The sequence below is a fragment of the Falco cherrug genome, chromosome 4 (genome assembly GCF_023634085.1).
Source record: "Falco cherrug isolate bFalChe1 chromosome 4, bFalChe1.pri, whole genome shotgun sequence".
Taxonomy (NCBI): Eukaryota; Metazoa; Chordata; class Aves; order Falconiformes; family Falconidae; genus Falco; species Falco cherrug.
In genome coordinates this window covers 85,720,007-85,733,971 of record NC_073700.1, presented here as the reverse complement: position 1 = coordinate 85,733,971, position 13,965 = coordinate 85,720,007, and the positions used below count along the sequence as shown (strand labels likewise).

The following is a 13,965-nucleotide window of genomic DNA, read 5'->3' as shown; positions in this document are numbered from 1 at the left end:
GTATCTACCAGGGTGGATGTACCACAATTAGAGCTTCTACATGATACGAAAACATAGGCACAGAAGCCACTGGTGGTAGCAAAGTTCTGCATCTACTAGGAGACTGGAATATTTGACTTAGAGACAGCTTAATACAGTCGGCTACAGCCTTCCCTCTTCACAGAGGCCAGAGTGAAGCTTATACCAATAAATGCTGCATCCGGGCGGCAGTAGCAAGCAGGAGATTAAAGAGAGCTGTATAGGTGTGGGCATCCTATTGAGGATGGCTTTCAAGGGGAAAATGCACTTAACAATTTAAAAGTTTAGCAAAACCTTACCAAAAAAACAGGTGTCTAATGAAGTTCTGGCAGCTTCTGTTTCTGGAAATGATGATGTCTAAGAAGCAAGGAAATTAGTGGAGTTGCTTCAAAGTGGTTGGATTAAAATTAATATGGAAAAAGCAAAATATAAAAAAAGGGGGTGTGTGGATCAATATTGTTGCTAATAAGAATCAACATTTATCTTACAGGAAACCTGAAGTTTTGCCTTCTGATTCTGAACCAGCCTTTCAGCAAAGGTCATTTTCATTGTCTGTGGAGCAGAGGTAATAATAACTTACATACATCTTCATTTGTTTATTTACTTAGCTGCTGCCCGGCTAATGTACTTCATGTCTGTTGAATCGCAATGTGGCAATTTCCTCTTAACTAGAGCAATCTTCTGGTGAGGGTGTGAATTGGCAGAATATGTCCCTTGTTGCTGAATGCAGCAAATGAGCTGATTATGCAAATTCTGCATCTCTGCATTGCTTACATCAGTGGGAACTTTATGGACTGATCTGTGTAAGACTAGCTTTTCAGAGGCATCTTAGGAATGATCATTGTTTTGCTGACAAAGTGTAGTAGATCAATGATGCATTTAAGAGTCTGGAAGCAAGCATTCCTTTAAAGGTCATCAGTGAAATGTGTTAATTTTAATCAAAATAAAATGAACCGTGTAGATAACTATGTTGTGAAAGCAGTGGGAATTTGCGTGCATGTCAGAAATATGCAAATCAGATTTCACTACTCCTTTGTTTAATATGCACAGTGCTAATCATTATCTCTGGCATGATAGCTGCAGATTTACTGACATTTTGTGGAGATACGTAAATCTTTACAAGCTTGGAGCTATTAATTCTTCCGATGTAGAAATGTAGTCCTTCAGAAGCTGTCTGACAAGCTGCAGGAGTTGTCCCTAACTTGTTAGCAGGCTGGGAACCTTGCAGAGAAATTCCTCTTAACTGACTGGGGCTGATAGAGCTGTTTGATTTCACTGTAGGCATAAGAGCTAGCAGGGGTGGCTGTTCGGTTAAAACAAATTGGTGTAAGGGATGAAAGGGGCAGGATGTATTCATAGCACTTAATTCCAGTAAACCTAAATTAGGTGCCTGTATAGGCAGAGGAATGAAAAGACAAGGGAGAGGCTTGCACAGGATGATTCGAAGCATCTGCACAAGTACTGTACCCCAAACTGGCTCTCACTTGCAATATCGGGAAGAAATGGCAGCAAGAAGTGTTGTTCAGTGGAAGGGCTGTCAAGTGAATCTTCCAGATGTAATTCTACATATTTTTTTATTTTAAAAGATGCAGTTAAAGACATACTCTGTATTAAATAATGGAGGGAAGAAGGGTAAGTATTTTGATCTTATTTCTTTGTCCCACCTTTCCTGTGTTTTGAGGGTTGAGGTTAAAAAAAGAGACAGCGAACCCGACATGCCCAGTTACCAAATGGCAGTATTTAGCATCTTGTAGTTCCTTGCACGTGTTGCTTTTATGCTCTGCTCTTTTAGACTTTTTTTGTCTGTCCTCTGGAATTTTAAGTCTTCCTCTTGCAATCAAACCTGTGCAGGGTGACCCTTGGGGCATGGAGTATTTCTTACCGTAACAGTAATGGGCCCTTAACTGTAGTGCTTCAGTGAAGGGTTTGGATAAGAAGCTGAATAAAACCGAGTAGACCACAGCCTGTCTTGCTTGAGACTACCTTGATGTGTTCCTGTCCTCCCAGCATAACTGTGTTGAAAGTAATTACAGGTGCTGCGAACAGTTTTTCAGAGTCTGTGCACATTAGGAGCAGAAGTCCTATTTAAGCTAGTAAGACTTTTGATGATAAGTTACTTCCAGAAATAAATGGATATTTTCTAAGTAAAATGACAGAGGAAGGTCATGACATAGTCAATGTGAAATGTTTTTCTTCAAAACATCTCAGCTTCAGTAAACCTCGGTGAATCCAGGGCAAGGTTTTAGCAATGCCTGACCAACAGTACTAGTGGCCTACTGCGAGTGTCAGCAATTTTGTGCCTGCTGGATGCTGGTACTGAAGGAGTCTCAGCAGAGAGACTCTTGCAGGACTAGGAGAACCTGGGGCTTTTGGTACATGAAATGAAAGAAGTTCTGAAAGAATGAAACATCCTTAGAAACAGTGCTTCATGACCAGCTATATAAAGGTCTTATAAAGGAGTGATGAAAAGGGAACAATTAGGCTGTTGATCCACAGAATATTGTCAGCTGCCTAAATTGGAAGAGAAAAATGCAGAGGGAAATAAAAAGATAAAATACTCACTGACTTCTCTGTTACAGCAATCTTCAGTGTTACAGAGTACACTGAAGTGTACTCCAAGTACAGAGTGCTGAGACATAAATGTGATTTTAAAGTAGGCTGTGCCCTATCAAAATAACTTGTTTCATTAGCCCTGTCACTTCAGCGTCAAGTAAAAAGGAAGGTGTGATATGTTATGTCCTGAGTTAAAAAAAAAAAAAAAAATAAATCACAACAATAAGTGTGTCTATTCTAGGCAAAAATCATCCCAGGTGTAACTCTTCTTGACCTCAAGAAAAAGTGGTTGCAGCTAATTAGCCTTTGTCTTATTACAGACTTGTGTGAAATCTATTTTTACTGACATACTTTGAAAAGAACTATTTCAATTTGTACAAGTTTGCAATGAACTTCCTTCCCTGTGCTTTGTGAAGGACACTGGAATCTGATTTCTTCAGTTCCAGGAGACAGCTTTTCCCACTCGTACCATACAAGCTGGGTAAGTGACAACAGTGAGGTAGTATCAGTTCAAGACTACGATGATTTTAGTCTGTTGTGTTCATTACTGTGGGAAACCAATCTAGATGTGCTCCCTTCGTGTTGGATACAGCCATACAGTATTAGTGCTGTCCTAAAGGTGGAATGGATGAATAACTGCAGAAGGGACAGTTTGCAAAAGCATGCTGAAGGATAATATAGCTGAAAATACTGGTAGTTCGTTGAAGGATTTATTGGGTTTGGGTACAGTGGGGAGAAGATGAAAGAAAAGCCAAGAGAAATTGAAGAGGATAGGTCAGTAAAGGGGATTAGGTAAGGGGAAAGGTTTTCACAGTAAGTGAAGCTGATATAGGGAGACTGAATATGGGAAGGTGAGGTGGATATAGAGGGTTGGGAATAGACTATGAGGAAGCACAAGGCTGGGAATGTCAGTCAAATCCATCAAAAGAGCTTTGCCAGTAGCTGTTAATGCAGCCATTTCTACCAGTGGAAGTCCTTATCCTAAATGTGGGAAACATGTGGAAGAGACAAAGCCCCGCTTTTTTCAGACCTGCACATTTTTGTGTTCAGGAGGTTCCTATAAGAAAGACTGGATCCAGTGCAGCCTTAACTTATCTTAAATTCCTGATTGTATTTCAGCAATGTTTGTAGTTCCTGGTTTGCAGGAAAAAAATCCAGTTTACATTAGTCTCTAGGCTACTTTGGAAGTGGTTTCAAGTGTAAATACATCTTTAACAGAAATGGCTGGGAGTTGAAAGTCTGAAGCTGTCTCTACACAGAGTTTGAAAAGTACAGATGCCCAGGTTTTAGTGGCTGAAAACAAAGGGGCTTTCTGGGTAGCAGATGCAAGTTCCTGAGATTTTGATTCTGCTCCTTAAAGTCTCTTTAATCAGGAATTCAATGACTGAAATTCAATCACAGAAATTCATATTTATGCCAAGAATTTCAGCCATGGCTAGTGATCGCATGTGCTTCTGTTTTTTTGATCTCTCCCTAGTGAAGTACCAGGAAAGGGGCAGAATTATTGCAGTGCTAAGAAACCACTTCTATGTAAAACCTTCTCAAGTTCAGGATCTGAAAACTGTTTCTTGTTTCTGAAAACATTGTTCCTACAAGCCATATTACTGAAGTGAGCCAGAATTGTCTTCAGATCCTCACTTGATGGTAGCATGCCAGCATTGCAGACTACTTTCTATTCTAAATGTTGACAATGACAGCTGTAAAAAGCAAGAAGTTATGGTCTGAAAAATAAGATTATTATTTGAAGAATCAGAGAAAAATGGCAACATTCAGCAGCAATCTGATGGAGTTCCCGTCAGTGCTGTATTTCTGAGAATGGCAGGTTTCTTGTTAAATAGCATCTTTGGATTTGCTTGTGGGGAAAGACATATTACAATAGTTGTTTTTCCTTAGGTTGTATTTAACCTCTGGCTGAGTGTTCTTTTATCCATGGGTTTACTGATAAATGCAGTTGCAGAATCAAAATATTGGTTAATGCTGTTCTGCTTGGCTGAAGAAGAAGACTGTTATACTTGTGTTTTATGGTAAGCACACATGTCCACGGGTATTTTTCAGTTCTTACAATGGTTGTGATACATTAGCCACTATGCCTTCCTTAAAAGGATTGTGATCTTTTTCTGCAAGACTATCTGTGAAAGCTCTTAATCAAACAGAACATGTTGAACTATTCTAGATAGTAGCCATCCATATGACAAAACATCCTTGGCTGATGTAGTAGAATAAACTGCCAACATCCTTTTGAAATTGGCTACTGAATCCTGATTTGTGGGATGTGTATTTAACGTTGGACAAGCAAATGGGGAAGAGACGTCTATGAGATTGGGCTGCAAAAATGTATGTCCTTCAGGAGTCCCTCCCTAAACAGTCTCTTTCATGGACCATTCTCCTCAGGAAGGAATTTGGGGTCTAGCTATGTCTCCTTATTATACTGCCCTACCAGTCACTTCTCTATATGCATTGTGTGTAGGCATTTTGTGATGCTTTGTAGATCATGAACATGGAGGAGCACCAGAAAGAGGAATGTTGCTTGCCCTAGGGATTTATATTTTTTGGGGTCTATATACTGAGATAGCAGGAAGCATACTTCTATGGCAGCAGCATAATAACTCAGATCCAAAGTGTTTTAGGTTGTCTTCATGTAAACAGTATCTTTTTACACTACATCTGTTGTGATTGCTTATCCATAAATTGAGGTTTTTTCAAGTTTCCATCTCTATCAATACCCATTTTACAACAATCAAACTGGCTATTGGATTTTAAGTATTATCTTGAATGTGAGGCAACTTTCCTATCAAGGTCAATCTACTGTACGGTGAAAATGTTGCTAATGAATGGATTGTTAGCACCTGGAGGTGGCTGGGAAATAGAAGGTATCTCCTCTTCCTGAGTAATCAAGTAAGGAAAGGTGCTAATTTGTGTCATGATTTTCAGAGTCATCTGTCTTTGAACGCCACATGCTCCCCTGCGTTTTATGTTCCGTATGCTTTTGTCTGCAATATAATTGGTGATTGATGTTTTCAATGTCTTCTGTGGAGGTGTAAGAGCTCTGTATAAAGGTAAATAAGATATAAATACAAGTGGTGATGCAAACTCTGGCAAATATACTGAGGGGAAGGTAACAGATTAGTTGGAACAGTTCGAATGTCTCAGAGAGAAAAGGGTATTGTAGCTTAATAGCAGAAGGGAAATATCCTGACTCTCCCTGGTGCCGTTTTTTTCTTCTCCATGATTGATACCTTTTCCTCCACTGTCTTTAGTGGTTGAACTCACCTGTGCTTCTGGAATTATTGGTATGTACAGCCATTCACTTGCCCTCTTACCTGTCGGCAATGAACTTGCCTTGTTGGCATATGGTGTGCTTTTTTCTCACCTTTTATTTTCATTTCCTGTTGAACTTACTTGTAATATATCTCAAATTTGTACTAGACCCAGAATTGGCAGCTGGCATAAAACTTGAGTGAATTTAGAGCAGCTGCTATTAATAAATAGGAAAATGTTCATAAAAATGGTGATTGGGATGTCACATGGACTTCTATGCTTTATTGCACTTTCCAGCAGGCATTCAGACTAGCAGTAACTCTTACCACTGGCCTCAGCTAAACTACTCTGTTCTCTCCTGAGTAATATTAGACTCCTGATAAGTCAACAATGAAGTTCATTTTTCCACATTTGAATCAAGCCAGGAATATAATTTCTAGTTCGTATTTAGTAACTTAAATTTGCTGTTCTGTGCCACTCAAATTAGATTTAAACACCATTTTCTTATGGTGGTGTGGCTGTTGTCGGACTGCCTGCAGTAAGTTAATGTCCTTCAACTCAGGAGTCTGAGAGAAGTTATTTCAAGTGTTCTTAAGGGTAGGGAGTCTACGATATACTTTAGGAGCAAGAAAATCTAGCCCTGATTAGGGCTGGCTAGCACCATGCTTAAAGCTTGGAAACGAAGTAGTATCTGGGTCTTAGGACATGCAGCAGTTTGCACTAGCTGGGATTTTGGGAAGAGGATTTTTCTAGTTGAAGCTTTGCCTATGACTCAGTGTATAAGGTTGTTCTCTGCCAGATTTTCAGTGGTGAACTGGAGTTTTACATTTATCTTCATAAAATTAAGATTAAAACTCCAGAGATACGGTAAAATTCTCCTATTTCTGACGTGTATATTGTTGGTGCCTTTCTGGTTCAGAATCAGGGCTCTTGAGAGGTAGCCTAGGTGTGTGTGGACAGTTTGAAAAGTAGGTCTCATTTGGTTTTGTAAATTTTTAGATATTATTGGCAAAGCTGAGAACAGAGCTGATCGTTCAGGCCTTTTGCACAGTTCAGGTTCCTTCACCTTAGTAGTAGCTGTGATAGAATGAGGTTGTCAGATAAAATTGGAGACACGCTAGGCTGCCTTTTGTTTTTGGTGGGGTTTTTTTTGGTGGTGTTTGTGTGGTTTTTTTTTTTTTTTAATTCTCTGCAAATCCAACAACAGGAAATCTGAGATCAAAAAGGAATTTTTGTTTGTTTAATGGATTTAAGATTTTGTTTGAAAAATGAAAAAAATGAGTAATTAAGGTCCCCCTCTGTGATGCTTTGAGAATCTAAACCCTGCTGAGCTGAAGTTCAGAGTAACAGAACAATAGAGAATTACTTTGAAGTACTAGTGAAAAGCATAACAGATGATTACAGCATAAGAAAAAAATGGGAGGTTATTACAGTGCTTTTTTCTATTGAGCTGGGATGTAAATCCCATTAGGGGAGTTCTATTGTCACAAGATTTGCTATATAGAAGCCTTTGATAGCATTATACTATATATCTGGTTATCATGATGTTTCCCAGAGGACAGTTGAAAGAAGGAGCTTTGGAAAATATTGTCAGGAGAATGCTTTAGAGCACCCAAAGCAGAAAGGAAAACATAAGACAATAGAAAAAAAAAGATGATTAAATGCTCATTTTCTTAGTGATTCAACAAGAGAAACGTTCCTGGGAATGAACCCAGGGAGCAGGGGTGAATGCATGAGGTTAGCATAAGTATGACCTGTGGCAGAAAAGGGCATGTTCTTAATCCCATAAAAGGAACACTTGGATTTTCACAGCCTCAAGCTACACAGTGTTTCTCTGGGAGTCACTACAGGGCAAAAGTATTATTTTCATAGCTAGAGCTTAGCATGAATCTGCTACTAGGGTAAAGATGTAAGGTCGTTTAAAGGATGGATGTTATCTGGGGTTGCTGATGTCAGGGTCTTTTCACTGGCTGTGATGGACTTTGATCAAGCTATGGTTTGATAGTCTTCCTTTCTCTCTTACTCCAGGGTTGCCTTAAGGCAGAAAAACTTTTCTTTTTTTTTTTTTTTTTTTAAACAAGCCCATACTGGTACAAACGCCTCACCATTAATCTTAGTCCAGTGGTTATTTCAAATGGCAATTACTTTTTAAAAGTGGATCTCCTCTTTTTAATTTACCTGAATCTGGTTATGTTTCTCTCCTTTGGATTTTAAGTTTGGATTATTTTATTACTGTTACTGTAACAATGAGTAACTCAACCAGTGAACAGTTTACCTTTTCTGTAGTAAGTTGAGACTATGCTAGTATTTATTGGTTACTTGGCTGATGGAGTATGCATCCTTCACTGTATTCAGTGCCTGAAGAGAGATCAATAGTTTGAGAATACACGCTGGATTGCTGCTTTTCTCATCTAAATGGTTTACATACTGTCTTGTGCTCACCCATATTATCAAGTATTAAAATTGAACTTTAAATTCATGTAAGTTAGAAAATAGCTAGCTTTTCCACTCTACTCATTATCTCTGCTCTTTTGCACAGGTAGGCTGTTTTGTTAAATTTCACCATTACATAAATATATTTCTAAAAATAGTATGTGCATTTCCATTTTGAAAGCAGCATAATGAGATTTTTTTATTTTTTTTTATGAGTAATTGGTTTAGATACTTGCCACACAACATACCATATAAATTCTAAAATGATTGATGGACTTGTGTCAAAGACCACTTTCTCTGTGTTTCTTTCTGGTTTTGTTAACTACCTTGTATAGCATCACTACTTATAAGCTGCTTTAATGTATTTTCGTGTTGTGTTACTCAAAATGTTATCTGCGTGAGACGCATGCAGATGTATTTTGAGTTTGGGATCATGGGTGTTGTTTATGCCTAGGCAAAGTCCAGAGTTTTTCAAGAGTTAACGGAGGTCTGTATGTACCTAGTTGGTACTTTATGTACCTAGTTGGAGATATTAAGAGTTTGAGTAAGAATAAAATAGTTCTTATTGATACCAAATAAACAGTTGGGCCTGATGACTTCACTGGGAATATTCTTATGCTTTACATGCCGAAAGTAAGTGATCAGGTACTTTGCTGGATTTGGTGTGAACTGTGTCTTGTTGGGATGAGCCAAAGGAGCTATGATTGGTGTTGATTAAATTATCTGAGCATGACAAATTATTTGAGGATTTGTTTAATTCATTTTAGTTTGTTACCTCTGCCATAAACATGTTAATACATGGGACAGAGCATGGATGTTCAGCTTTTGAAATCCATATTGAACAGTTGTGGATGAGAACTTTGGAGTATTGGTTGGAGTTTTTGTCTTGTTTATTTCTGATTGCATCAAGATTTGCTTATGTAAATGGATGAAGCGCTGTTGACTTTGATTCAGTTTCATGTATTTACACCAGCCAAAAACTTAGCACATAAAAATGGAATGAGCATTGTGGCTATTAACAACTTTTTTTCTCACAAGTTAACAATTGTTTATCTAATATGCTGAGGAGGCACCGGTGAAGTGCAGCTGCCTGTCTTTGGTGTCATTGATGGTGAATCACAGTGAGAACAGAAATAAAAAACTGTCATAGGTTTCTCATTCTGGAAAATTCCGTTGACCTCAGAAATAGCAGGGACAGCCGGTAATTTTTAGAAGTGTTTTATTATCATCTTCCATTGTTGGAAGCTTTATGACTGGGATCCTAATGTAGAGGCTTTTGATGTCAATATTCCTTCAGTTACTTGGAATTTATTTGGCTCAGACCTTTTAGAGGGGGCCAGGTACAGTTTACACTGAAATAAAATTTAACATTGACTCAGATGGCCTGGATAAAGTGTAACCATAAGAATGTTGGTTCGTTGTAAGCTGCATTAGCACTGCAGTAAGTTGTGCTGTGGAGTATAAATATTATGCTGTTGGAATTTCTTTTGAAAAATCCCAGCTCCTTTGAACTTCAGACCCTCGCTGCTCATGTTCAGAGCCCAGGGCCTGGCTCCTTGGGGCTTCTGTTTCTGACAGTATGAGTTGTGCAGCAGGGAACAAAGCTTTTGCTTATGTCTGAACACACACTTGTCTGTCAGCCTTCGTAATGACCTGCATCAAGCATTTTGCTTTGGCTCCTAGCATCTGGTAGTCCATCACATTAGCTTGGTGTTTGTGAGGTGTAATCAGCTATGAATAATCAATAGTCAGGTTAGATTGGTTGGTAAAGTCTAGAACATTGCTCTTGAAATGGATGTCATTCAAGGAGGAACAGAGAAAGGAGGACTGAATTGCCTTTGCAATCTGTTTTGAAGTGAAGGAACTGCAGAGGCTCAGGGTGCATCCAGGCTGTGTTGCAGGGCAATGTAAGTGGCCTAAGAAAGAGCACAAATTGGTAATATGCTGTCACAATGACTTAAAATTAATTTGGGGCTATGCCAATTCTGGACTTTAATAATAATCTTGAGATTTTTACAAGGAATTTTGAGTAAGTTGTTTAGCCTGTGAAAAGATACGGTTCAACAAAGTGACACAACTCGTGTTTAATGGAGGGTTACGGTGGGTAAAACTGCTGTGGAGTCCATTGAGGTACAAAGCCAAAGTGCTCTAAGTGCAGTATCTGTCCCAGCTCATTCTAAAAGAAAGAGACTTTGATTATCTTTTGGTTTCGGATGCCCAAACTGACATCTTAAATGGGGTCTGGTGTTAAGGGGACAATGGCCCTCCCTCCAAAATACATCCTGACCTTCCCTTTCACTGACTCAGAACTGGGAGAGAAGCTGAGCTACTGAGGTGTGCAGTCACACAGCAGGTCTTGACAGCTTGGCCTCTGTTGCATCTTGATTTAAAACCACAGAAAACACTGAATGTTTGAACAGTCCACTTACTGTCTTGACAGCTAATCCAAGATAAAGGGAATGAGAATTATATCCCTGTTCCTAGGAGGATAAATGTTAAGTCCCTCACTCCTGAGGCAGAGCATGACTGCGAACAAACCCTTCCGAAGCAGCAGGGTGGTATGCTGTCTCGATCTGTAAAATCTGCAAGTTGAAGAGTTATAGAAGTCAGTAGAAGAAATTTGTAGGTAGGCCTACATCACAGAAGAAGTATTGAAATGACGTCTTCCTAATTTTTATAGCTATTTTTCCCTGTTCCAGTTTAAGTAAATGTTGATCCTGTTCTTTCCAGATGAGAATGAGGTGGATGATGGATTTGGTGTTAATTTCATAAGGTGTGGAAAAGTGTTCTCTGTGGTAGATGCTGCATTTGGAGGAGCCTCTCTGGTCATTCAGAGTCAGACCTTTTCACTGCTAAGAAGATGTGAAATAATTACAGATCCGGAATGTGGTTTTTGATGAGGTTCCTAGAGAAAATGATTAATATTAGCAAAACGTCCTCAAGAAGTCACAACATTTGGTCGTTGCCAAATGAGTTGACCCGAGTGTGACATAGATCATGTGTCAAGTCTGTTTAGCTGAGCTATATAATCATTTTGACAAATGTATGCAAGGCTGTTATGTGCTATCAAAAGACATACTTAAATGGCAGGAAAGGCTTTAGACCATCAGAAGTTTCTGAGGGCAATAGTAGTCTCACCAAGAACTCTGAGGCTGCCGAACCCTCTGAATATCGCACAGAACGGTCTGTTTTGGTTCACTCTACTTCCCTGCCTGTTTTTCATAGTCAAGGGGGGTTGTATCTGGGAGACTGTGCTTCTTGGTTTGTTTTTTGAAGTTGGATGACCGCTTCAGAAGTTATGGTGGGAATGGAGAGTGAGCAAAGACATGGGCAGAGAGAGAGTGTGACAGGAATGTGTGCAAGTACACAGAACATTCCTGTGGAGTCCATACTTTTTAAGAAATAAGATCAGGTCAGGTGAGGAGGGATTACAACCAATTTAAATTCCTGGGAATATCAGTGTATTACAGAAGTAGGCTGGTTCTTCCAATTTATCTATACATTGTCCTTGGTGTTGCTATAATAGAAATCACAGTGATTTTAGCAACTGTTTGGCAAAAGCCACAGTCTCCTTTTTTGTGTGAATCTGTCTTTCCCTCTGCTTCCTAAAAGAGAAGAGAAAGGGTAGGAGGGTGGATGAGGCATAGAACATGTCTGCTAAATGTCACACCGACAAGTTTTAATGTTGCACATCTTGCTTAAGTAATAATTCACTGGGTCCCTCGGTTATATCTCACTTAGCTTGGGACGGTTAACTGGAGTTTCTTAGGTCACTGCCAGTGATCTCCTCTTAGTCAATGGACAGAGATCTGAGTTGCCTTCCGGCTCCCCACAGAAATTTAGATATAGCTGCTAGGTACACAAAATGGAAGAGGTGGGGAGGGCTGAATGGCAGCCCAGATGTCAGGTTATTTTCTCTTTTGTTTCCTTGGCCAGTTTACTGCAACAACATGAGGCAAGTGAATTTTGTGGCAGCTGGTATCTATAGTTAATCTACTTTATTTAGTCTCAGTGTTATCTGTCTCCTACCTCAACTCTTTCCCACTAGCCATCTCAAACCTTTCTTTTCTATTTAGCATCCGGGGAAGGACGATGAAGTTAAGACCCTGGAGACTGCAAAGCTATCATCTAATTTTGAACTTGCCTTGGCTGTCATTTTCCTTGACCACCTCTTTTTTTTGTAGGCCTATGCACCTTTGTCGTAAAGCAGCACTCTCATTAGAACTTTGTAAAACCCATATACATATTAACAAGGCATCTGAAGTTGACCTTTTGTCTGGGAGGGAGATTGCTACTGCTCTTGGCAGTGATTTGTGAAGTCTGCTTTCCTTGGTGAATTTAGGATCGGTTTAGCATTTAAGCTTACTTCTAAATCATGCATTTAATTTTATTGCTTTTTCTTTAGATCTGTAGATTTGAGTGAGCATTAATGCATCCGTCATATTTCATTCAGTGATTATAGTGCTTGATATCCTTTGTATTCACCTTCTAGAAATGCTTTGGCAGCAGAACTGACTGTGCAAAAATGTGTAAGAAAGGGTAGAAATAATAAATGCACTATCAATTTGGCTGATGCAGTTCAACATCTTAACTTTTGTTTGTGACCCACTGTTCAACTCTGGCAATTTAAATATACGTATGCAGTGTCCTTTTTCAAAATGTGCAGGACAATAGGTAGGCTGTAGTGTTATTAGTGTAATAAATCTTTAATAAAAGAGGTTTCTCTTATATTGCAAGTGCATGCCACTGCTGTTCTCATTTAGATATTAAATTTAGAGGTGTGCAAAAATTTTTGGAAGTCTGCTGCAAGTCTTAGCAATTTTTTTTGTTATTACTTTTAGGGTTTTTTTTTATAAGTGTGCTGTTTTATCCCTTGTAGGACTGCTTAAAATAAGATGAATTACTGCACATTGAATCTTTGTCCCTGCTGATGCAGTAGCATCACATTGTCTAGGGGACTTCTTTATCAAGGCAGTGAAGATGCTGTAGTTGATAACCCATCTTACTAGCCATAAAAGGTTGGGAAAAAGGATCTCAAAGACACTTTGGGGCAACAAATTTGATTTACATTTTATGTGTCGCATTTGACTATAGGAAAGAAGTATCCAGCTCATTGCCAGCTCCAGAAGAACAGCACAATCATTGCCCTGCAAACTGAATGCACTGCTAAGAAGGAACTATAAAAGATATTGTTTGGAATAGTTTGGGTATGTTTTTAAGCATGCTGATCTTCTTATTCCAAGTTTATTTGTGATACTTTACCTAGCATTGTATTATAGAAGAAGAATATCACGTTCCTCTGTGAATTAGTGTGGTTATTTGAAGCAACCTGGGCTTAATTATGTGGTTTTCTTCATTTATCAACACAGTTGTTGACCCTGACAGACTGCTGTAGGTGCTCGGGTGGAAGGTAGAAGTGTGTGTTACACACTAGTAGATAGTGGTATCAGTGTGTTTGGTGATTTCATGCTGAAGTCTTCAGAATTGCAGAGAATGGTAAGAAATAATGCTCTGATTAGAGATAACACCACTCTTGATATAGGCTGAAAATTTTTGAGCTTCGATTTAGGAAATGAAGTGCATTTCCCCTTTTCACTTTTCCTCTGTGTGGAGAGGTCAGAAGTCATTTCATTCTCTGCTCCCTTGGGATTTGCAGTGATTTCTTTCTACAGTCATTTAGGAGCTATTGACCTTGCCCCAGGG

General features: G+C 39.0%; 1 protein-coding gene across 7 annotated transcripts in view; it reads left to right on the top strand.

The window, feature by feature from the left end:
* TPK1 (thiamin pyrophosphokinase 1) overlaps positions 1 to 13,965 on the top strand; it is a 313,127-nt gene that overhangs the window by 61,459 nt on the left and 237,703 nt on the right. For 6 of the 7 annotated variants that reach the window (XM_055708515.1, XM_055708509.1, XM_055708512.1 and 3 more), the window contains exon 2: positions 509 to 583. The exons of the other annotated variant lie outside the window; for it this stretch is intronic. In XM_055708515.1, coding sequence (XP_055564490.1) covers positions 509 to 583 — 75 coding nt within the window. The remainder of the gene's footprint in view (positions 1 to 508; positions 584 to 13,965) is intronic. 7 annotated transcript variants of the gene reach the window in all.